Source organism: Phyllobates terribilis, unplaced genomic scaffold, assembly GCF_046119375.1.
Source record: "Phyllobates terribilis strain yellow unplaced genomic scaffold, ASM4611937v1 Scaffold_5__5_contigs__length_657084704, whole genome shotgun sequence".
In the NCBI taxonomy this organism is placed as follows: domain Eukaryota; kingdom Metazoa; phylum Chordata; class Amphibia; order Anura; family Dendrobatidae; genus Phyllobates; species Phyllobates terribilis.
In genome coordinates, this window is record NW_027362765.1 from 386,348,928 (window position 1) to 386,375,086 (window position 26,159).

At 45.3% G+C, this 26,159-nt stretch overlaps 1 protein-coding gene across 1 annotated transcript in view; it reads right to left on the reverse strand.

Annotated features, from left to right (window-relative positions):
• Positions 1-10,301: 10,301 nt before the first annotated feature.
• OGA (O-GlcNAcase) overlaps positions 10,302-26,159 on the reverse strand; it is a 39,297-nt gene continuing 23,439 nt past the window's right edge. The window contains exons 7-16 of the mRNA XM_073684923.1: positions 25,832-26,116; positions 25,483-25,641; positions 24,437-25,047; positions 21,640-21,814; positions 14,748-14,833; positions 13,825-13,929; positions 13,136-13,224; positions 11,810-12,002; positions 11,374-11,533; positions 10,302-11,152 (exon numbers count right to left, since the gene is read on the reverse strand). Of these exons, the coding sequence (XP_073541024.1) occupies positions 11,016-11,152; positions 11,374-11,533; positions 11,810-12,002; positions 13,136-13,224; positions 13,825-13,929; positions 14,748-14,833; positions 21,640-21,814; positions 24,437-25,047; positions 25,483-25,641; positions 25,832-26,116 (2,000 nt within the window). The 3' untranslated portion in view covers positions 10,302-11,015. The remainder of the gene's footprint in view (positions 11,153-11,373; positions 11,534-11,809; positions 12,003-13,135; positions 13,225-13,824; positions 13,930-14,747; positions 14,834-21,639; positions 21,815-24,436; positions 25,048-25,482; positions 25,642-25,831; positions 26,117-26,159) is intronic.

Sequence of the window (26,159 nt, forward strand, 5' to 3'; positions counted from 1 at the left end):
CTCACCACCGGAGAGTTCCACCTGTTGCCATCGCATCAGTGCCCGGATCTCTTTCTGGAGCACTCGCTGCTGGCTGGAGCTGGCGTTCTTGGCAACCTGCTGTAAAATGAAAATCACCTCTGCAAGACAATTTTCAATCACATTAGTTCCTAGAGTTATCTTTGGGTGACTCTCGCGCTTGTCAATGTCTACAATGATCAGTCCCTGTGCTGCCAGTTCGACTCTACCGATCTTAATGGTCATTTCTTTAAATCCGATCTGTGGCACGGGCTGACCATTACTGGCGATAATACTCAAGTCGTCGTCTGGATAGCGGGTTATATCCGAGTCATTCCAGTACTGCTTGAAGAGCACGTACGGGATGGTGGTGACCTGTGACCCGGTGTCCAGTAGGGCACTCATAGGGATGCCATCCAGTACCACAGGCAAGACTGGACGTCCTCCCACATATTTGTCGCGCCAGTTCGATAGGCCTGGTGATCTTTTTCCTGGGGGTTGGCCCTCTACCCCAGGTTGTGCCAGTTTAAAGGACAGTACCTTGCCATATGTCCGGGTTGATTGCAGCGGCGGCAGATAGGTTGTCCGTCCTCGTTGTACCGGTCGCTGGGTCTTCCTCTGGCCGGTGGGGTCCTCCTTGGTTGACGCCACGGGATGTCCTCCGGTCCGGATGCCAGCTGGATCTTCCCTGGAGTGGAAACCTGTAAAGACTGCACAGTTCGGGTTAGCGCAGCAACGCTTTTAGCTAGCTCTTGGACCTGATGGTGCAGGTCCGGAGCCGGGTCATTGTTCAAAGCCTGCGCATCAGCCCCCACAGGCCCTGCCGACAAGGGCGCCGCCTCCTGGTGGTAAGTGATAGCTGGGCGCCTGTGGGTCACAACGCCACCCGGCGTCGGTTCTCGGAGCACCCGGATGGCTCTGTCCTTGAACTGCGCAAAGTCCAGCTGAGGATCCTGTAAGGCTATGGCCCGCAACTGGGTTCAGTGGACATTGCAATATAGTCCCTCTATAAATTGCTCGGTCAACAGCCTGTCCTCGTTTCCCACGCTGTCAGGGTCGGTCTGCTTAATGGCTCTCAGGGCCTCTTGTAGGTTTAGTGCATAGTCCCTTATACTCTCATGTGCTCGCTGCTTGCACCCATAGAATCTAAGCTTAATCTCGGCTGAGGTGCGGGTATCAAAGGTGTCCCTCAGCCGGGTTAGTATCCCTGCGACAGTCCTCCTCCCAGGTGGCCAGGACTTTACCTCCCTTTGGGCTGCCCCGGTTAGTTGGGCCACCAGGATGCTCACTTTTTGCTCTTCTGTGAGGGGGTACACCTGGAAGAGGCTATCCAGCTTTTCTTTAAAGTCATTCAGGGTATGTGACTCCCCTGAGTACTGGGGTAGCCAGGCTGCTCCCGGGATATAGGGCATGGTGAAAGGCATGACTGCAGCAGCAGTGGCCCTGGCGGGGGTTGAGGCAGTGAAGCTCTCCTCCGTATCCGACATCTTTCTCCCCCCTAGTGGACCGTGGCCTACCTTGCGATGATCCTCTTCCGTAGGCCGCGGCTCCGCAGTGGATCGTCAGGGTTGAGGACCTTCCGTCGCGCTCCTGTGACGTCGGCGTCTGCTGGGCTCCTTCCAGGACCTTACGCAACGTCCTGACGTGAGGCGGGGCTTCAGTTCTCGCGCGCTTTCAGAGTCCACGCCCCTCTTCTTCCCGCGCGGCGTCTTCAAGATGGCGTCCAACGGCGGGAAAACTCCACGGATGGCGGGAAGAAGGCAGAAGATGGCGCCGGATGGCGGGAAAACTTCACGGATGGCGGGAAGAAGGTAGAAGATGGCGCCGGATGGCGGGAATCTTCACCACTGGTAAGTTTGAACAGTCTTTTTCAGGCACGCAGTACCCGGTGGTTGCGGGCACGAAATCCTGCCGACTACGCCAAAAGTTGACGCGCCCCTGGGCCTACTTGGTGTAGCGTTGCGCACGCGGAGACTACCCGGAGCCGGGCCTGTTGGGGGTAGTAGTCTCGTGGCGGTGACCCGGTCCGTGCCCAGGGAGTCAAACTGTGTGGCTGAGTAGTAGCAGTAGATGTTGGACGACTACGCCACCCGTTGAATGCAGCTATGGAGCTGCCGCTGCAGGGCAGACCGCTGAGGCCGGTGGTACGATTGTGCAGCGTAGATGGTATAACCCCCAACGGGAGGGGTATGGCCTCAGGGCAGCCGACGTGGATGATGGGGGTAGCAGGAACCACTCAGAGACGATGCGGTGTAGTTCAGGGTCTTTACTGGTGATAAAGATAGACCCTCCCGGAGTACTGGCTAGCGATCGGGGCCTGGTCAGTCTTTGAGCAGATGGGATTTCCCCTGGCCAGGCGGAGTTGTAGGCCTCCCCAACTAATTGTACTCTTCTGGCTACCTTGCTAGAGGCGGGTAAAAGTAGCCCACGTCCCTGAGTGTACCGTGTGGTGCTCACCCGTATGGCCGGTGACTCGGGGCCTTCTAGTGGCTTCCGCTCCACGACGGCGGTGCTGGTCCCACGCGTGTGACCGTGCCTTCGGGTTTCTTGGCCAGAGGACCTGAAATCCCCTGCCGGTCGGTTTCTGCTGCTGGGTAAGGATTAGTCCCCACAGCCTCGGACTCCGGGTCCGGTGGTAACTCTTCAATCAGGGCGAGCTCTTCAGCTGCCAGCCCCTGATTCCTTTTAGCATGACTTCCCCAGAGCTCCTGATCTTTCTTTCCTATAGCTGCTCCTCTTCTTAACTCTCCTTCTTAACACACTAACCCTGCCTCAGCCCCAGTTTTATATAGGGGAAGTTCTTCCCCTCCCAGGACTGGGCAGGAGGTGTGGCATGCATAGGATTCCTGACCAAGAGACCTCCCACCTGCTCTCAGACGTAATATCTCTATCACTGTGGCAACCAGACCCCTGGGGTGTCACACATCAACCAAAAAGTATGCATAATACGTAATAAAGTTTATTAGATACTTAAGATAAAAACATAGAATATCACAATGCGGGAAAGGGTTTTTAGTCCCTTTCCCGCATTGTGATATTCTATGTTTTTATCTTAAGTATCTAATAAACTTTATTACGTATTTTGCATACTTTTTGGTTGATGTGCCTATTTTAGGTTTTATTGTTTGTTATGCAGTAAAAAATGCCCCAATAATGCGATTCTCCAACATGATTTTTTTTATTTTACTGGGCAAAAAAACCCAACTTTTCATATAAATCACTTTTTGTTGCCGTAACTGACTTTCCCATAGATGGCGCCAGAGGTGCCGTCCTGTGTATTGTTTGGAGACAGCGGACGTTTTTACGTTTTTATCGACGCCATAAAAAAACTTTTGATGCATTTTTTATGGAGCTGTTGCTATGGAAAAAGAGAAATTGTGGAAATTCTATGTTTTTTTTTTTCTGTTTCTGGAATATTTATGTTAGGAGTTAATTTCAAACATTCATAGATCAGTCCATCTGCGGCCCAAGATCACCTCGCTGGGGACCGTTGGGAGCCGTTGCACTTGCACATTGGTGACTTCTCCACTTAAATGCGGTTAACGGCGGCATCTAAACGGTTAAACAGCAGCGACCTGATTTTTTTTATATTATTATTATTGCATTTGCGCACTATTTTTGTTGCAGGTTTATTTTTGCCCGTTCTTTAATTTGACCTTAGTCTTCTTTTAATTTGAAACTTTTTTTTTTTCTTAAAAATAGCTATTTTATATGTGCTCACCTGTTTTTCTTTATATTCATCAATGTGGTTGAGGCGATGGGGTTTCCAGATGTTTTCAGGTGCGACTTTTTAGAAAGTCACAACTTTGTTTGAGTACTTGTACTCCAGGACCCCCTATGGAGTTATTTTATTTACATCTCCGGTTATAAGTGGTGACCCCCAAGGTTCAGTGCTGGGTCCGTTATTATTAATGATGTCGAAGACGGGATTAATATTGTTTCTATTTCACTGATGACAGCAAACTACGTATAGTGCAGTCTCTGTTCATAAGTTACAGGATGACTGGGACAAACCTGAGTGTTTGGGCATCCACGTGGCAGATGAGGTTCAATGTAGAGAAAGAGAAATGTAAAGTTATACACATGGGCACTAATAATATGCAGGCATCATATATCCTAGTGAGAGTAAAACTAGGAGAGTCATTTGTAGAGAAGGATCTGGGTGTAATAACCTGAGGACATCATATGTTCTATGGGGCGGAAAACTAGGGGAGTCACTTGCAGAGAAGGATCTGGGTGTAATAACCAGAGGGCATCATATGTTCTAGGGGAGAGTACAACTAGGAGAGTCACTTGTACAGAAGGATCTGGGTGTAAATAACATGAGGACATCATATGTTACTAGGGGGAGGAAAACTAGGAGAGTCACTTGTAGAGAAGGATCTGGGTATAATAACCTGAGGACATCATATATTACTAAGGAGAGTAAAACTAGGAGAGTCACTTGTAGAGAAGGATCTGGGTGTAATAACCTGAGGACATCATATGTTACTAGGGGGAGGAAAACTAGGAGAGTCACTTGTAGAGAAGGATCTGGGTGTAAATAACATGAGGACATCATATGTTCTAGGGGGAGAAAAACTAGGAGAGTCACTTGTAGAGAAGGATCTGGGTGTAAATAACATGAGGACATCATATGTTACTAGGGGGAGGAAAACTAGGAGAGTCACTTGTAGAGAAGGATCTGGGTATAATAACCTGAGGACATCATATATTACTAAGGAGAGTAAAACTAGGAGAGTCACTTGTACAGAAGGATCTGGGTGTAATAACCTGAAGGCATCATATGTTCCAGGGGGAGAAAAACTAGGAGAGTCACTTGTAGAGAAGGATCTGGGTGTAAATAACCTGAGGGCATCATATGTTCTAGGGGAGAGTACAACTAGGAGAGTCACTTGTACAGAAGGATCTGGGTGTAAATAACATGAGGACATCATATGTTACTAGGGGGAGGAAAACTAGGAGAGTCACTTGTAGAGAAGGATCTGGGTGTAATAACCTGAAGGCATCATATATTACTAAGGAGAGTAAAACTAGGAGAGTCACTTGTACAGAAGGATCTGAGTGTAAATAACCTGAGAGCATCATATGTCCTATGAGGAGGAAAACTAGGAGGGTCACTTGTTGAGGAGGATCTAGATGTCATAACTAGTGTTGAGTGAGTATGTTCTGTTCCGAGTATGCTCGGGCCGAGCTCCGAGTATTTACAGCTGCTCGGTGATGAGGTTAAATCGCTCCCGTGTGCATGATTTGTGACTGTTTGACAGTTTTATTACATGTGAGGAATGTCTATTTCTTACACATTCCTCACATGTAATAAAGCTGTCAAACAGTTGCAAATCATGCACACGGGAGCGATTTAACCTCATCACTGAGCAGCTGTAAATACTCAGAGCTCGGCCCGAGCATACTCAGAACAGAACGTACTCGCTCAACACTAGTCATAACCTGAATGCACCATGTTCTAGGGAGAATAAAACTAGGAGAGTCACATATAGAGAAGGATCTGGGTGTTACTTGTAGACCACAGACTGAATGACAGTATGAAATATCAACCAGCGGCTTCTAAGGCCAGTAAGATATTGTTGTGTATTAAAAAAAAAAAAGGCCTGGACTTGTAGGACAGTGATGTGAAATCAACACTTTACAAAGCATTAGTGCGCCCTCATCTGGAATATGCAGCTTTGGGCACGAGTACAGAGAAGGGAGGTCCTGGAGCTCGAGCAATTGAGGAGTATAGTTATGGGGAAAGATTAAAAATTACATTTATTTTAAAAGATTTGGTGAAAAATATCTATGAATATAAGAACTGCCAGATTCATCATTTGCATTTTTTAAGTCACTCTTCATTTGTCTTGTGGTATTATTCTTTGACCACTTTTTGCACCAAATTTTTTTAAATTGGAGCAAATGGTTGATAAATTTTGTGCAAAATCAAAAATGTTCTTTATTATTGTCTGTTTTTGAAACTTTTTGCACAAATGTACTCCAGTCCCTTACTCCTAGACTGATTGTATGTACCAGGTCAGCACGGTGGCTCAGTGGTTAGCACTGCAGCCTTGCAGCGCTGGGGTCCTGGGTTCAAATCCGACCAAGGACAACATCTGCAAGGAGTTTGTATGTTCTCCCCGTGTTTGCGTGGGTTTCCTCCGGGTTCTCCGGTTTCCTCCCACACTCCAAAGACATACTGATAGGGAATGTAGATTGTGAGCCCCGATGGGGACAGTGATGATAATGTCTGTAAATTATCTGAATTGTAAAGCGCTGTGGAATATGTTGGCGCAATATAAAGATTATTATTATTACCATACACTTTAGAAATTTGTTGTTTTTTTTTTTAGAAACTTATCTAACGCGTCTCAAAAAAATGTAAGGCAAAGCTAAATTATCAATTAATACCACAAATAAAGAAAATAAAAAAAACTAAAGAAAAAATTAAATGATGAACCAGGCCGAAAGTGGCCAAGCGCTTTGTGCCGAGAGATTAAAAGCAGAAGCATAGCCGGCGATGTACTCAAAGTACAGGCTCTACTATAAGACGTTTTTAATGAAGACTGTTTAAAAAATACTTATTTTGCATTAATGGAGCAAATGGGCGATTTTCACCCTTTCACAACATGACGTATATATACGTCATACGTCACCTCTCTCCCTTTAGTGCGGGCTCCGGCGCTGAGCCCGCATATTTTCCGGCACATGACAGCTGATATGATCATGTGAACCTAACAGTTGCAGGTGGAATTGCGACCCACCTGCGGGCTGTTAACATGTTAAATGCCGTTGTCAATCTTCAACGTAACATGACCGCGCCGGATGCGCGTCATAAAACCCGCCCATCACATGATCGTGGGGCGCCGATGCGTTGGCATGACAACCCGCGGTGTGCAGAAAACCTGTGGTTTTCATAGCCGATCTGATATGAACGCCGCTCAGTGGTCGGCGTTCATAGCAGATGAGCTGAAGCCATGCTATGTGTAACACAAGCGATCAGACGATTGCAGCTTCAAGTTTCCTAAGAAGACTATTGAAGCAAGTAAAAAGTGTTAAAAAATGTTTTTAAAGATATAATAAAAAATAAAATATAAAAAGTTCAAATCGCCCCATTCAAAATAAAACAATACGAAAAAAATATCAAACCTACACATATTTGGTATCACCGCGTTCAGAATCGCCCGATCTATCAATATATAAAAAGAATTAATCAGATAGGTAAACAGCGTACTTAAAAAAAAAAAAAAAAAAAAAATCAAGACCCAAGAATTACATTTTTTTGGTCGCCGCAACATTGCAGTAAAAACGTCAACTCGGCACTCAAAAAAAAAATAAATAAGCCCTCACCCGGCCCAAGATCCCGAAAAATGGAGATTGCTAAAGCTCTCGGAAAATGGCGCAATTTTTTTTTTTTCACCACTTAAAATAAATAAGCACCTATACATATTTCATATCTACAAATTCGTAATGACCTAGGGAATCCTAATGGCAGGTCAGTTTTAACATTTAGCGAACATGGTAAAAATAAAACTCAAAACACAAATTATGAAATTACTTTTTTTTTTTTTTTTTTTTTTTTACCATTTCACCGCACTTGGATTTTTTTTTTCTCGTTTATCCATTACATTATATGGTAAAAATCAATGGTGTCGTTCAAAAGTACAACTCGTCCCACAAAAAACAAGCCCTCCTGTGGCCATATTTACTGAAAAATAAAAAAGTTATGACTCTGGGAAGAAAAGGAGCAAAAAACGAAAGCGCAAAAATGGAAAGTGGTTATTTTTTTTGTTGTAGTTCCTATAGCGCCTACATATTCCACAGCACTTTACGATTTTAGCGCAGTAGTGTCTATGGTCTTCTAGGGTGGTTATACGCATTGGATCGCAGTCAGCTGAGTGTTTGTACAGCGATTCCTCCTCACTCCCCATAGACGTGGCTCGGAAAAGCACGAAGGGAATGAGCCACTGCCAGACATCTGGAGGCTTATCTCCCGCCGAGCACAGGATCAGCCATATTGAAATCCAAAATGTCCCTTTCTTCTTCTTCTTCTTCTTTGTCCACCATTTGCATTAGTCATCTGGTCCGGCCAAAATCTGTAGGTTTTTCTGACTTGCATCAAATTTTTTGATCCCCTTCAGTAGTAGGGAGACGACCATAGGTAATCCTATTCCAGATGCAGCCAAGTATTTTAGTTCTATCACGTAGGCTGCCCACAGCCTTGTTGTCCGGGTTTCTGCTAAAAGTCTGCAGTCATGTGTCAGGTCTCACTCAATTCACTTGTATGAAGAAAGGCCGAGCCCGTCTGGTGGACAGAAGGAAGAAGATCGCACGAGGCACGCATGGTCACGAGTCCGCCCAATGTCTTCGGCCATACCCGAGTATCTTGACAGCGTGCAATTAAAGGACTTTTATTCTGCATTTTGCACCAGTTTTCTGTGTACTGTTTTCAGTTGTCTCTGAGCTGGTGGGTGGGGACTAGCTGCTATGATGTCTCCCATACACAGCACACACAGAGACAAACGATTCCTGTTCACCTGTCTATGTAGCAGAGACCGCATGAAGAGCATTATACACCAGTACTGAACATTGTAGCTGTGACTTCAGCTCTGGGGCGAGCTAAAAATTTAGGACACCGCTCCATTATCAGTATTTGATCAGTATTTTTTCTCAGGAGTGGGAGCCAAAACCAGGTGAGGAACAATCAGAGAAAAGGTATAATAGAAACAAATCACCAATTCTGCATTTATCACCCACTCCTGGTTTTTGGCTCCCACTCCTGAGAAAAAATACTGACTGAATACCGATAGTGGGGTTGAGGCTTTACATAGAAAGTAGCACCAGTCTGTGCGTCTCTGCCTTACTTCCTTCCCATAGACTATAAATCGACAGCTGTAAGCTGATCCCTCACCAAATTGAAAGTCCATTTTGTTCTTACCACGACAGATTTTAGCTGCGTTTCATAGAGAAAGAGGAGTAGATAAGGGAAAAGAAATGGCTTACATGGAGAAAGCAAGAAGTACTACCAACTTATGCAAAAGTTTAGAGAAAATAAAAACCACTCCAAGGACTGAGGTCGATGTAAGAGAAAATGTTTGCTCTTTATAATATTCATATTATAGACATGGCATTCGCAGTAATTGTACATGCCTGGTCACAGCCCTAACACCCAAAGTCCACAGATGGGCTACCAGCCGACGGCATGCAAAAGGGAAGAAGAAACCCAGAGGTAAAGGCAACATGAGCGTAATCAACAGACACGTTACTGGAGCCGAAACTCAGCACCTACTTTATAAGCAAAGACAGAGGATAGAAACGTGTGCCCGGATCTCCCCATGCCAATAGGGGATAGAGGTGGGCTAAAAAGATTCGCAGGACCCTGGGTCAAAAGCAAAAGCCCTGTGTATCTCCTCCACCTGCTTCTGATTAGTAGGTCCCGAAATGTCCGTATGACATAGCGGGGGGCTGAGTAATCAAAAGAAGCGCTCTGCAAGTAGAAGGTTCGGGGGTCTCCTCCACCAGCCACGGACTATGGCCCTGCAAATCTTTTTTGCTCAAGTCGAACATGGCTATGACTAGTGAAAGGTGACATGCCAAGGCTTCCCTGCTAGAAAATGAAAGGTGCCATAACTCTACTGTACATCTGTACACTGTGCAGATTATTAAAGGGATTATTTAGTTAATGGCCTGAAGAGGAACCATTTGTTTAACGACAGACCATACATTAAAAATCCCAGATTGTCCCTTTAAAAGAAGAGCCGATTGTTTTCTGTGCCGCTTGATTCCGTTTTCAACTTTTGAAAAAGGTTTTGGTAACATAACAGGAGTCCAAAAAACGCTTAAAAACCAGCAGCAAAAAAAGAAAACACTCCCAAATTTATAAAAATTGGCATAAATGTAAGCGCTCACGTCAGCCCCTTCTCCTGGGAAATTTGTCTGAAGACTAAGTAGTGTGATGACTGCAGCATCTGAGCTCTGGGGTACCGCCCAATTGCCCGTTGATCCCGGCTCTGTGGCACCCCCAACTGCCAGTGGATCCTGGCTCTGGGGACCCCTGCTACCCGTGGATCCCGGCTCTGGCCTGCTGATCCCGTGGGTAAACAATGATCACCCACAGACGTCACATCCGTAGTCAGGAGGGTCACGTGATTTACAGACATTACTTCTTCCCCCGGTGTGTCCTCATTGCAAGGAATGAATGTGATAAGCAGATGTCGCCATTACAGCATGTGCCTAAAATTGTAAAAATTCTAAACTGAAAAGTGAAGACCAGGATGATCCGCGGAAAGTGGAACAAAACAAACGAGACGGCGCAGTTGAAGCACTTATGCGTGTTTTACCATATCGTATTTCGTGAACCATGCCGGATCAGAACTCGTAAAAAGAAACAAAAAAAGTATAATGTACAAAAGACATAACGTGGTAATCACAGACTGTACATACAGATCTCTACAGGAACATTTACAGAAAGGCTCCACTTCTTCGCGTTGTAAGCCTCCTCCCTTAGCTCGTCTTAGGCCGCCCTCTTCCTCTGAAATGTGGGGGGGCGCCGTTATATTCACATGCTCGGCCCTTGTGTCCTACCCCCCTATATACCAAGTGCTATCAATATCATCACCTTCCCTCCGGGCTTATAGGAAGCAAAAAAAATTGGCAACGTGGATTTCTCCAGGGAGGAAGTAAAATAGAAATCCGGTGACATCCGCCGTCCATGAGTGAAACAAATCGGAAGAAGGCAACCAAATATCAGGACATGAAATCAGACAGACATAAAAACAAACCAGGCGCGTCATGGAGGCCGTGCCGCCCCGAGGGTGAGCGCCCATGCAAACGACCAACAGAAAATTTACAGACGTTTCCCGTGAAAACTTTTTTTTTTTTTCCTAATTTTTTTTTTTAGCCGTCCGTTCGTCACGTTGTTTTATGCATAGGAAGAGTTCAGACGACCTGTCGGCAAACCGGCCGCCATCTTGCACGATGTCCCATGATGCAATCTGATCTGGTAGCTTATTTTTCTAGAAGAATAGTCTCTATAGGCTTCTTCCCAGAATAACAATATCCTTAGGGAATCCTTCCATTTTGGCAATTTCGAAGCAGCCGAGCTTACTGTAGAAATCCAGGATGCGTTTGTCGTCAGGTCTCACCTCGCAGAAAGCGCCGCGTGAACCTAAGGCGTGGAAAAAGAAGAAATGTCAGCCATGGTTAGCCCTGTACCGCAGAGCTAGGATTTGACCACAATCACCGTACAAAAAAAAATAATAATAAATTCTGCAAGTTTGTAATATTCTTTCTGCTTGGTCAGGCATGATGTGGGGCCAGGAGTAGTCAGGTCTGGGGGCAGATGTCAGAGCGTCCTCCTTGGGAATCGCAGTGCCACAGGCTACTTACCGTTGGCTTTCAGAGAAGACAGGAGACACGCCATCATGCCCTTCGCTACGCTGGGATCCGTCACTTTCTTATGAATATCCACTTTTATTAAAGAAGGGAAATTAGCAAGGAATGTATCGGGTAAGATTTCTTGCTCCTCGTGAAAACTGAGCATTATTTTCTAAATGAAAGAGAGAAAAAAAAAGATAAAATAAAGGCTGTTGGCACCAAGGTCATCTATAAAAAATAATATTGTTCCGTTGTCGCCAGCTTTAGTCTCATCTTCACTCCAGTCCAGTTTATTGTACGGATAATGAATACAGCAGTAAAACATGGAGACCCTGGTTAGAAGATAGATGTGTGATTACCGGGGGTCCCATCAATCACTTGAATAGGGGTCCCTATCCCCTGCCCCCCTCACTGATGTCACACGTGGGCTGATATCGGGGCGCCGTACCTCTGCCGCTGACAGCTCTTTATCCTCTTTGGGTTTGGTATATTTCTCCTGCATAAAAGGTATCCAGGAATGTTTGCATTTTGTCAGATACGGCGTCACGTCCGCTGTGCCCACGGCGTAGCCGCATATCCCGTCCTCGTCTTCCAGTACAAAACAGTAGTCGAGGCTGTGAGACAGAAGTCCTCCGACAAGCCTAGAGGACAGAAGACAAGCCGCGTCAGAGACTGATCGGACATAGAGTTGTACTGTGAATAGTCATATAAACCCCCTGAGCTGTGGGTGGGAAGAGGGGACGTAAAAGGCTGGAAAGGGGTATGACCCCTTCGAGCACAATATAGAAATTTCATGTATAATAGAAAAATTGGCTATAAGGGTGATCTAGGGTCTTTAACTTGAAATGGCCAAGTGCTGAAGATCTACTGGGCTTTAACTCTGCGCTGTTGTAAACGTCCGGCACAGGATTAAAGCTCCTGCGATCTAGCAGGAGCAGGTTGGGTCTCTGGCTGTCAGACACAGCTGGGACTCGAGAGGAAGACAAGCGGTATATAACTATTTCTTGTATAGCTGCATAGTACTCAGCGGGCGCTCTGCAGTGCAGGAAGCATTTGTGCCGTCGACGCTTCTGCAGGAGCCAGCGATCACGACTGCCAGCGTCTGGCCGGCAGAGCACGTGTGCTGGGGCTCCAGCATATTAGGTCTGCCAGTGACCTGTGACACAGCATGGGGCCGTGAAAAAAACAAGCTATACCACAGAGGTCTTTTATCATCTATTGGTAGACAAAATTATATAAAGAAAGAAAACATCCATATTAGGTGTCCACATGACCAAAATCGCTTGGAGAATTAATTCAACTGGTTATTTGGTGTGAAAAGTGGACAGTAAAAACCCTAAACTAAAAAAAAAATAAAATAAAGAAGTTTAACCTAAATTAAAAAGAGATTCATCTATATATATATAAATAAATTATCTATCTATCTATAGATAGTTAATTTATTTCTCTTAATTTACATTAAACTATCCTTTCTTATTGTGTACGTACAATGTAATATATTTTATATATTTTTTGTGCAGTGCGATTATATAATATTTGCACTGCACAAAAAAAATAAAATACATAATATATATTACATTATACGCAGACAATAAGAAAGGATACTTTAACCTAAATTAAGGAAAAAATATATAATATAATAATGCAGATCGGCCAGCGGGCAGAGTGCCTGGACGAGGGACACTACCGCTCCATACATCGTGTAGCTCCGACGCTCAGCTGCACATTACGACATGAAAGAACAACGACATCCCCAAAAATAATTGACACTTACTTGTCTCCTATCAAGTCAGGTTGGCTCTCAAATGGCAGATCGTCCATTGCATCGTCATACATTTCTCTACAAATCTTGTAAACAGATGCCTAGATATAAAATATATAGAAAGTTACGTATCATCACAGATTTATTTTTAATTGTTCATTTGCTTCTAAACATAAAATTAAGCAACTTTCTAAGTAGTCTTCATTAAAACTTTTGCTATTTTGATGCTGCAGAGTCTCTAATTCATTCACTGGGAAATCTGCAAAAATGTTACAACTGTATATAATGGGGTTACCAGTTATTGAGGAGGAAGTGAGCTGTGACATCAGCTATTGTGAATGGTGGATCCTGTGTTATCTACTGTATATAGAGGTGTTATCAGTCATTATACAGGAGGAAGAGGTGAGCTGTGATATCACCTAATGTGAATGGTGGATCCTGTGTTATCTACTGTATATAGAGGTGTTATCAGTCATTGTACAGGAGGAGGAGGTGAGCTGTGATATCACCTAATGTGAATGGTGGATCCTGTGTTATCTACTGTATATAGAGGTGTTATCAGACATTGTACAGGAGGAGGTGAGCTGTGATATCACCTATTGTGAATGGTGGATCCTGTGTTATCTACTGTATATAGAGGGGTTATCAGTCATTGTACAAGCAGAGGAGGAGGTAAAACACTAGGGACATGAGAGACTCACCTCATCTTTTGGATAATAAGGTCTTATGGTGTAGACTTTAGAAGTCGGCGTCAGGGGCGGAGGCTGAAAAAACAGGTCATTTGCTCCCTCAATTGGAAGCAAACGCTAGGAAAAATAAGAAGAACAGAAGGTAAATCAGAGCTGGAAACAACAGATCTAAAGCAAAAAAAAAATAAAATAAAAAATATATTTAAAAAAATCTGAAAAGCAGTGTTCAAAAATAAACATGCCACCGCAGCAATATCTCAGCAAAGCCAAAAAAAAATAAAAAAAAATGCACACTGAGGTCAATTCACATCATTGTGCCCCGCAGGGTAACGTCTTGGCTACCTTTGCAGGTGCAGTATAGCGCCATAACGCGAATGGCGCGTGAATAGGATTGGTCTGAAGAGGGTTGACTGTGACAAGAGGAGGCGCGCCATCCTGCACAGTACTATGCCACCACATGCAGCGCGCGCCAGGACACCTGTGAGAGGGAAAAAGATCAGCTGCGCCGCCAGAAAGTCCATGAGCAAGTTGGTATTGATCACCCCCAGTATGGTAAACTACTTCAAAGCCATAAATCTACGCTTCACCTTTGTTCATGGAGTTTCAGTGTAGGAGAGCCAAGCCAGCGCTTGCTGCGAGCGTGCGCGAAGGGGCGAGCGCAATGCGACCTGCAAAGGAACAGTGTGAAACGCAACAGCGCGCTATGCTAATTCGCTGCCGGCGCATGGGACCGCAACGTCTCCTCCACCTGAAAAACAGGATGGTTAAAAAAAGAAATTAAAAGTAATAAATGAGTCTGTAAATACGAGGTTGTTACAGTCTAAGCCTTCAGCAGACCAAGCCTTTCATCCCCTTGGGAGGCACAGAAACGGATTGTCCAAAATTAACGTGTGAACATAAATAAAGTCATTGAGTTTTGAATTCATATTTGATACCTGGAACTCTCCTGCTAGACCTCCTCTAAAGGCCCAGGGCTCTTGGTCTCCACTTAAGAACTGTGCTGAAGATTGACTACGACACCCTGTTGAAATCAGATCCAAGCGGAGAACATTACATGTAGGGGTTTTTAGGGTTTGTTTGTTTTTTTGTCTGCATTTTCAGCAAAATATCTAAGGACTCCCTAACTTCACTAAATGCTCCACCCCTCCCCCTGCTGGTTAAAAGACATACAGCATAAAGACCTGCCGCGCGGACATCTAGCGGCAGCCAGCAACATGACAGCTCTGCTGCTAGTGCTCAAGTCACATTTATCCATCATTTACTCTGCCATCACCTTATAATATAAATGTCATCACAAGGACCTGCAGATATGAGGACCGCGAGCAGGGAAGTGCAATGGGGGACCAGCCCTACGATCAATGGGGGACCAGCCCTACGATCAATGGGGGACCAGCCCTACGATCAATGGGGGACCAGCCCTACAATCAATGGGGGACCAGCCCTACAATCAATGGGGGACCAGCCCTACAATCAATGGGGGACCAGCCCTACAATCAATGGGGGACCAGCCCTACAATCAATGGGGGACCAGCCCTACAATCAATGGGGGACCAGCCCTACAATCAATGGGGGACCAGCCCTACAATCAATGGGGGACCAGCCCTACAATCAATGGGGGACCAGCCCTACAATCAATGGGGGACCAGCCCTACAATCAATGGGGGACCAGCCCTACAATCAATGGGGGACCAGCCCTACAATCAATGGGGGACCAGCCCTACAATCAATGGGGGACCAGCCCTACAATCAATGGGGGACCAGCCCTACAATCAATGGGGGACCAGCCCTACAATCAATGGGGGACCAGCCCTACAATCAATGGGGGACCAGCCCTACAATCAATGGGGGACCAGCCCTACAATCAATGGGGGACCAGCCCTACAATCAATGGGGGACCAGCCCTACGATCAAAGGGGGACCAGCCCTACGATCAAAGGGGGACCAGCCCTACGATCAAAGGGGGACCAGCCCTACGATCAATGGGGGACCAGCCCTACGATCAAAGGGGGACCAGCCCTACGATCAAAGGGGGACCAGCCCTACGATCAAAGGGGGACCAGCCCTACGATCAATGGGGGACCAGCCCTACAATCAATGGGGGACCAGCCCTACGATCAATGGGGGACCAGCCCTACGATCAATGGGGGACCAGCCCTACGATCAATGGGGGACCAGCCCTACGATCAATGGGGGACCAGCCCTACGATCAATGGGGGACCAGCCCCACGATCAATGGGGGACCAGCCCCACGATCAATGGGGGACCAGCCCCACGATCAAAGGGGGACCAGCCCCACGATCAAAGGGGGACCAGCCCTACGATCAATGGGGGACCAGCCCTACGATCAATGGGGGGACCAGCCCTACGATCAATGGGGGACCAGCCCTACGATCAATGGGGGACCAGCCCTACGATCAATGGGGGACCAGCCCTACGATCATTGCCTCAGCTTAATGTAAGATGGATCAAAATCCTCCGCAGAAGTCAGATAAACAAAGGTGCGGACGGCCGACAGCGGATTCTGCCCTCTACTCCGCAGGTTTACTACAAAGGACTGTACAGCGAGACCTACAGACCACTGCGAGTATGACTACTACCGAGTGTATACAAAAGTGCAAACCAGGCATCCACCATAATCATTGTAGGAGGTGAGCTGTGACATCTATTGTGAATGGTGGCGCCTGTAATGTCTACTGTATATAGAGGTGTTATCAGTCATTGTACAGGAGGAGGAGGAGGTGAGCTGTGCCATCTATTGTGAATGGTGGCGCCTGTATTGTCTACTGTATATAGAGGTGTTATCAGTCATTGTACAGGAGGGGGAGGAGGTGAGCTGTGACATCTATTGTGAATGGTGGCGCCTGTATTGTCTACTGTATATAGAGGTGTTATCAGTCATTGTACAGGAGGAGGAGGTGAGCTGTGCCATCCCCTATTGTGAATGGTGGCTCCTGTGTTATCTACTGTATATAGAGGTGTCATCAGTCATTGTGGCTGGAAGCCATCTTTATAATATACGTCTTCTAATAAGAGTTCATTATTCAGACGGGAGTCACTTATTCCCACTTCCACATCTGACAATAGAGGCCGATCATACACAGCTCAGATATACTATATGTATGTTCTGCCCGTGTTATAATAAGGCACTTAGAAGAAAGCAGCCGAGCCTGTCAATAATCAGTGAGAAGCAATATATCATGTAATATTAGGAAGGAAAAGTAATCTGCAGTGTTTCCAGCATCATATTCTGCTTCCAAGTCCTCCCCATCTTAATGCTGCTGGGGGAAGGCTCTGGACAGAATCAGTCTCCTTCCCCCTCTGGCAGCTGACAATATAGCACCTTCTTCCTTCTCAGTTATACTGCTGTGTACTACAGGGCAGAGAGTCATTTCTATTGGCTTTGCAGTGAGCTGGATGTTACTGAAAGCAAAGCTTCAATCTGGAGCAACTTCATTAAATCACAGAATTGCTGCAAAGCAAAATGTTCTCCAGAACTAGAAAAATAAGACCCTCACATATAGGGCAGTAGAAATGTTACAGAGAACTAAAAGAAAACCCCAAACTCATTCAATCCGCTCCTAATACCTTGCATTACTCAGCTAGCAGATGGGTGAGGAGACTGGATGCAGCCTAACATTACATGTATTCGGAGGGGGGAGGCTCCTGCTGCAGCCAGCTGTCTTCTACAGAGATGGAGGATGTGGCCGATTTCCTAGGACACCGAGAAGATGTCTTTATATATTTCTCATTATTAAATATTAATATGGGGACAAGACTGGATGAAAAAGGGAGACTGAAGTAAAGGATTACAAACGCTAGAAATAAGGGATAAGTAAACAGGGGACGATGTTGCCCTCACTGGTTGTGTCAGCAGGAAGCACAGAGGTCAGTCTCCTGATTACCCGCTCTATTGGGCACCAGCAGAGAAGTTGGCTTTATCCAAAGGACTTGGGGAGCTAATGGCCTCGTGCCGAATATATGGAGGGGGGAGGGGGGGGGCTCCTGCTGCAGTCAGTCAGCCGTCTGAGCTCCTGAGATTTCTTTATAGATTTAAAGTAACAGAAAAAATTATGAAAGCGCTTAGGTGTATTTTGCTTTCCTTTTAATCTCTGGTAGATCGTGAAGGGGTGGGGCTTAGAAAGGGGGTGGAGCTTAGCCAAGGGGTGGGGCTCAGACATAGAAGAGGGGGAAGCTCCTGCTGCAGACACGTATCTTACATTGCTGATCTCCTGGAATATAGTGACCAGCCAGAAATATTATAAAATGCTAAGAACATTTTTTTGGCAATCTTTTAGTGCATTTTCTATTTTCCTTGAAATGGCTCTCAGGATTTGACTCTGATCATAATAAACCAAAAAAATCTGAAATAAAAACAACTCCAAAATGGATAACCTATAAATGTTTGGATAGGCGAGAGTCCTACCTCTGTTTTTTTGAGAATGGGACTCCTATTCTTGAGATAGAGGTGGTGCTCTCAACATTAGACATCTAAGGCATATACCATAAATGTCCAAGAGGGGTATTCCCATCTCCGAGATCCTATCCCAATATGTAGTAGGTGTAATAATAATAATATTAGCAAATATCTCCAATTAGAAATGTAGTATAGTTCTCCTGATTCTCTATGTCGCTTACCCCATGTGCAGGGCAGTGCAGTAGCTTAGGTATCCATGGTTACAACCACTAAGAGCTGTCTAACTGTCAATATATGAGTGGTTGTAACCATGGATACCTAAGCTACTGTAATGCTCTGTATATGGGATAAGTGATATAGTGAATGAGGAGAACTATAAAAAAAATTCTAATTGGAGATATTTGCTAATATTATTATTACTACACCTACTACATATTGTGGTAGGATCTTGGAGATGGGAATACCCCTTCAAGTCTATAGGTGGTAACTAAGGCTGGAATCACACATGCAGGTCTTTTTGAGCCAAAGTCAGAAGTGGATTTGGCAGGAAGGTGAAGTACATACACAGGAGGGAAAATAAGTATTTGATACACTGCAGATTTTGCAAGTTTTCCCACCTACAATGAATGGAGAGTTCTGTAATTTTTATCGTAGGTACACTTCACCTGTGAGAGACAGAATCTAAAAATAAAAACCAGAAAATCACATTGTATGATTTTTACATAATTAAATTGCATTTTATTGCATGAAATAAGTATTTGATCACCAACCAACCAGCAAGACTTCTGGCTCTCACAGACCTGTTAGTTCTTCTTTAAGAAGTCCTCCTACTCTGCACTCATTACCTGTATTAATTGCACCTGTTTCAACTCATTACCTGTATAAAAGACACCTGTCCACACACTCAATCACACTCCAACCTCTCCACCAAGGCCAAGACCAAAGAGCTGTCTAAGGACACCAGGGACAAAATTGTAGACCTGCAGAAGGCGAGGGTGGGCTACAGGACAATAGGAAAGCAGCTTGGCGAGAAGGCAACTACTGTTGGAGCAATTATTAGAAAATGGAAGAAACACAAGATGACTGTCAGTCTTCCTCGGTCTGGGGCTTCATGCAAGATCTCGCCTCGTGGGGTAAGGATGATCCTAAGAAAGGTCAGGAATCAGCCCAAAACTACAAGGGAGGACCTGGCCAATGACCTGAAGAGAGCTGGGACCACAGTCTCAAACATTACCGTTAGTAACACACTACACCGCCATGGATTAAAATCCAGCAGGGCACGCAAGGTCCCCCAGATCACGCAAGGTCCCCCAGATCACGCTACCACGTTTAGGTCTGTTTGAAGTTCGCCAATGACCATCTGGATGATCCAGATGAGGAATGGGAGAAGGTCATGTGGTCAGATGAGACCAAAATAGAACTCGCTGTGTTTGGAGGATGAAGGATGAGTACAACCCCAAGAACACCGTACCAACCGTGAAGAATGGTGGGGGAAACATCATACTTTGGGGGTGCTTTTCTGCAAAGGGTATAGGATGACTGCACCGTATTGAAAGGAGAATGGATGGGTCATGTATCGCATGATTTTGGCCAACAACCTCCTTACCTCAGTAAGAGCATTGAAGATTGGTGGCTGGGTCTTCCAGTATGACAATGACCCGAAACACACAGTCAGGACAATTAAGTAGTGGCTCCACAAGAAGCATTTGAAACTCCTGGAGTGGCCTAGCCAGTCTCCAGACAGGAACCCAATGGAAAATCTTTAGAGGAAGCTGAAACTCAATATTGCCCAGTGACAGCCCCGAAACCGGAAAGATCTGGAGAAGACCTGCATGGAGGAAGGGGCCAAAATCCCTGCTGCAGTGTGTGCAAACATGGTCAAGAACTACAGGAAACGTCTGACCTCTGTAATTGCAAACAAAGGTTTCTGGAACAAATATTAAGTTCTATTTTTCTATTGTATCAAACACTTATTCCATGCAATAAAATGCAAATTAATTATGTAAAAATCATACAATGTGATTTTCTGGATTTTATTATTAGATTCTGTCTCTCACAGGTGAAGTGCACCTACGAATAAAAATTACAGACCTCTCCATTCCTTGTAGGTGGGAAAACTTGAAAAATCGGCAGTGTATCAAATACTTATTTGCCCCACTGTATAAGTCTTTCCTTTACGCTTTTTCCATTCACTTCCGTCTTTGGCTTTAAAAACTGAAAACTGAATGCGATTCCAGCTATAAAGAGAGTGGAAATGGCTGAAGAAATGTGACTTTAGCTTATCCGTCCAGCCCTAGTTTCCCTACGCTGCCTGGTCTACAGAGGTCCTATATAGCATGGCGGCAGGGCGCGGTATGCATCTTTCTTTCTCCATCCATTAGCAGCAGACACTTGTGCTCAGGTCTCTCCCATCTGTGCACAATGAGGAAGACACAATACAATCGTTAGTAAACGAGAGAATAGGACACACACCACCTGCTTATGGTCTGGAAGCAATCGCGGCTCTGAGGCGCCACACCAGCGCCGGATTTCTGCAAATTGTCTAAAGATTTTATTCTCCATCTCTATCCAAGGAATCAAAATCTCCTTTAGACAAAAAAAAAAAAAAGTGTCCTGAGTATTTACTCAATTTTATTTTCTACAGTATAATTTAGGATTGTAATTTGGAGCCACATAGGTGGCGAGTTTCGCCTATTTTCAGGGGTACCCCAGCATCGCTGCCTGCTGTGTCGTGTAAAAGCAAAATCTCCACACTGCTCCTTTTAGCGACTTTGAAACCTGAAAATAAAATGAGGCTACGCAAGTAGTCTGAGGCCATGCTGGTGCACGCAAAGAGTTTAGAATTACTAGCAAAAAAGGAAAATTTACCTGCAAACACAATACGGTACAGCCATCTCAATGACTGCACAACATTTGGTTTGCCCAAAGTTAATGCAAATTGAAGCCCACCCCGGATGTGTGATGATGTAAAAGCCCCTCGGCACCAGAATAGCCTTACGCAAAAGCTCGCGTGCGCTGATGGGAATGGGGGAGGGGTGAGGGGATGTCACCTTTTCTCTTTTTCCAGGGTGTCAATTGTTGCTCTTGAATACTTCTGTCAAAAATAGCAATGGCGTTATGGGTACACAGCAAGCAGCGGGCTACTGGGTCCATGGTACGGTTGGGATAGCGCAGAGCCCAAGTGTTTTCAGACCGGTCCACAGCTACACAATTACACATTTCATGATTGCATAGGCCCACAGGGGGAATAAAACATGCCGTACAAAATCGGAAAAAAGGAGGAAGAAAGAGGCTTCACTTGGGGAAAAAAAAAAATGTCTAAATTCATTATTAGCCCAAGTTTTGTTCACCCCGGAGCAAGCAACTGTGTGATCAAGAGAGACGGCAGCAGAAATGATTCTTCCGTCACGTACCTAGCCACTGGACAAAAGACTTCACCATAGAAATGATACTCTTAATATCCCAGACGTAGGGGTACAGGTCGTACAGGATGGTCCGATTCGGAGAGTTGGAAAGTCGGGTGAACATGGTCATTACAACGCTGCACATCTCCTCAAACTTTAACGCTCTGTCTCTCCATTCACAAATCTGCAAGACACAGAAGACTATGGTTAGGTGGATTCATAACTGGCTCAGTGATCATAGTCGAAGGGTGGTAATAAATGGTTGCACCTCCAATTGGAAGAGTGTTTCAAGTAGGGTACCACAAGGCTCTGTCCTGACCCCAGTGTTCAACATTTTTATAAATGATCTAGATAAGGGAATGGAAGGTAAACTAATCACATTTGCAGACTATGCAAAGCTAGGAGGGATAGCTAAAAGTCCCGTCACACTTAGCGACGCTGCAACGATCCCGACAACGATACGACCTGTCAGGGATCGTTGCTGCGTCGCTATGTGGTCGCTGGTGAGATGTCAAACAGGCAGGCTCACCAACGATCAGGGGAGCAGCGACATCGTGGAAAGAATCTTTCCACGATGTCCTGCTCCGGTTACCAGCCTGCTGAAGCAGGAGCAGGCTGGTAACCATGATAAACATTGGGTTACTAGGGGCACACGCGCACCTAGTAACCCGATGTTTACCATGGTTACCACTCTGCTACAGTGAGCGGGAGGTTACCGCTCACTTTAGCAGGCTCGTAACCATGATAAACAACGGGTTACTAGGTGCGCGTGTGCCCCTAGTAACCCGATGTTTACCATGGTTACCAGCCTGATCGCTGCTCCCGCTGGTCACACACAGCGATGTGTGCTGACCAGCGGGAGGGCAATGACCAAAAAATGGTCCAGGACATTCTGCAGCGATCAGCGACCTCACAGCAGGGGCCTGATCATGGCAAAGTGTCACACATAGCGACATCGCTGGTGAGGTCGCTGTTGCATCACCAAAACCGTGACACAGCAGCGATCTCGCTATGTGAGACGGGGGCTTAACACTAGAGAAGACAAAGGATTCAGAAGGATCTAGATGAGCTTGAACAATGGGCAGCGACTAATAGAATGGTATTTAACAGGGAGAAATACAAGATTCTACATCTGGGCAAGAAAAACGAAAATTACATCTACAGAATGGGAGGAATAGAACTAAGCAACAGCACATGTGAAAAAGACTTTGGTATACTAACAGATCACAGACTGCACAGGAGTCAGCAGTGTGATGCAGCAGCAAAAAAAGGCAAACAGTCCTGGGATGTATTAAGAGAAGCATAAAGTCTAGATCACGTGAAGTAATTATCCACCTCTACTCCTCCTTGGTCAGACCTCATCTGGAATACTGTGTCCAGTTCTGGGCACCATAGTTAAAAAAAAAAAAAGACATTGAAAAAACTGGAGCAAGTTCAGAGAAGAGCAACCAGGATGGTGAGCGGACTGCAAACAATGTCCCACGTGGAACGATTTAAGGATCTGGGAATGTTTAGCTTGCAAAAAACAAGGCTAAGAGGAAACTTAACAGCTGTCTACAAAATCTGAAGGGATGTCACAGTGTAGAGGGATCATCCTTATTCTCATTTGCACATGGAAACACGAGAAGCAATGGGATGAAACTGAAAGGGAGAAGATACAGATTAGATCTTAGAAAAATAATTTTGACAGTGATGGTGATCAATGAGTGGAACAGGCGGCCACGAGAGGTGGTGAGTTCTCCTTCAATGGAAGTCTTCATACAGAGGCTGGACAGACATCTGTCTGAGATGATTTAGTGAATCCTGCACTGAGCAGGGGGTTGGACACGAGGACCCTGGAGGTCCCTTACAACTCTAACATTCTATGATAAGTCAAAAAATACAGCAACAATATGGACGGAGAAGACGATGGGTTCATAGCTAAAGTGAGCCGAGCTCGGCTGAACCAATTTGCCCCTTTGTTTTAGTGATCAGTGCCCGGGAGCCGACAGTTTGTTGAAGGTGCAGATACTAGAACTCTTCACCATTTTTTTTTCTTTTGAACAGTTTTTTTCTTTGACACATGGGTATCTTGTCTGCACTTTTGTTTTACATTCCAAAACTATATTTTCTTAAATCTAGTAAAATGGAAACAAGGTCTATGATTAACGAGCATGCGGATATTATTTATATGAAGTGACCCCCCACCAAAGGGTTGAAGAAGACCCTCAGAGGGATTTATACATTGCCTAGATTTTAATTTTTATTTTTTTTTTTTTTTACTAATGCTCATTTTTCTAATAACTGGAGGTTAAAGGGGTTGTCTGGGACTTTAGCATGGATTCTTAGGATAAGCCATCGGTGTTAATGTCCCGGACAACCCCTTTAAGCATCTGTCATTGTAAGGGACTACAGCCCTAACAAATGACTGTCATGGCTCTGCTAATCCTAGCTAGGTATGCAATGATTTCCATAAACTTTTTAGAGTGCTCAGTAAGCCAGAAACAGTAAAATACTTTGAGCACTCCTGTGCGTTCTCTGGCCACCTACCTTCGTCCCTTTTGAGTTGTCATTTTAGCCCTTTCCAGATCAGGAGGTGACTGGCGCTGATGGTGTTGCATCTGCACATACCTGTTAACCAGAATCGTGCGCACGTCCTGGCAGATATGGGTAGACGCAACATCATGAGAGCCGCTCACGTCCCGATGCAGAAGTGAGCAGAATAAGACAACCCCTTTAAGAGGTTAAAAAAAAAGGGTCAGTTAATTAGTTGTGAATACAGATAATGGGGTTTATACTAGTCATAGATCTTGCCGTAGATACTCACTTTGTCTGTGTCTTTTCCCTCGCAGTTCACGCTGACCACGCTGCTGTTGGCACGCAACCACTGAAATTCCTTTAACATCTGGGCGCCTTTTGGTCCATGCTCATAAGGCAAGTAAAATAGGTCGGCGAGTAACTGCAAGTCGTCCAGGTTGACGGCCTCAGCGGTGTACAGAGGCTTCTCATTAGGGCCAGGGATAAACAGCTCCTTGTGGACCTGCTCATCAGTCTGCATTGGGGCAATGTCATTACACACGTCCTCCTGCATACAGGACTCGGAGGACTTCACCTCCCCTACGCTCTCTTTATCAGTGTCCATCGGCTTCAGCTCCTCCGACATTTTAGCTTCTACAATGTCCGTTAGTATTTGGTTGACGTTCTTATTGATGTCTTCTGCCTTTTCCACCACCATCTCCATGGGCTCCTCGTCCAGCTGCTTTTTCTCCTCCTCTTTGGAGAGCATTGGCGGCTCGTTGCTTAGTCCCGTCCCTTGGCTCATGATGGGTTGTTGGTAAACCGTTGTGACGGTGGTTGCGGCATTGAGGGATGGGGTAGAAATTAAAGGCGCCATTCCAACAACAGTGGATTTTGCTCCGCTGTGCGCCAATTGACGGTCTGGTAAAGAGGGGAAGAAAAATAAAACATTTTTACACACATTGATAATGTACACTGGCTCCTCAACAGAACTTCTTCTGTAGCCGACCATGAACGGGGGAAGGGGGGAAAGGGGTAAGAAGAAAGGGGAAAAGGGAAAGGGGAAGAAGGAGGACAGGATAAGGAAAGGGGAAGATAAGAAAAGCAAGGGCAGAAACAGCGATTTGTATTGTTAGTGTTTTTTTCTGTTTTTTCTTTTTATTAAATGGTTTCTTTCCAACAAACAGCAGGCCCTCAAACAAAAATAAATTGGCATGTTTAGCTGAATTACATCAAGGCCGATTCAACCAATTTAGTTTTGTGTCTGTTAGAAGCAAGTTGTGATTTAGAAAGACAGATATAAAAATATAATTAGAAAAAAAAAAACCTACACTACAGAAGAAAGCCGTAACTTACTGCTGTACTGCAGAGGCACGCCGAACTCCTGCAGCCAGTCTGTCAGCGCTAATTTCAGAGCCATCTGGGGACTGTACAGGACGTCGGTTTCTAGATCTTCATCGCTGCCTTCGTTTTCTAGTTTGATCTGTATAGAAACGGTGCTCTCCTCACTGTCGGCTGCAAAAGAAGAGAGGAAATTAAATGTGTTTTACCTGTTAGAACTATAAAATTCTCCTCATTTTTGCACCTGAAGTCCTAAAACAAGAGACACAACATAGACGCAGAATGATTAAGTTCAGAGCAGCGGTCAGATGCGGCTGGGCGATTGCTGGACCGCACTGCTGTCATGATTGTGCCCTGTACTTACTCATGACCACATCTTTCCTCACTCCGTTCATGTTGGATTTATACCAGGTCGCCAACGAGTGGATTGCGATGTAATTGGACTCAAATTCACAGTTCGGATTGGTTAAGACTCCTTGGAGCCGTGGGATAAGTTCGGTGGAGCGGCCCTTGTAGGGCCCGAGGAACAGTCTCTTCTGATCGTAATCGTTAGCGTGGATGTTGTCCCAGATCACGGGGGACCTCTTGAGAATTTTGGAAACTTCTTCGATGGTTTCCACCGGAATGTCTTTAGAAACGACCTTGGGGCCTGAAAGAAACAGAAAGCATCTTAGGCTTTACTCACAACACAT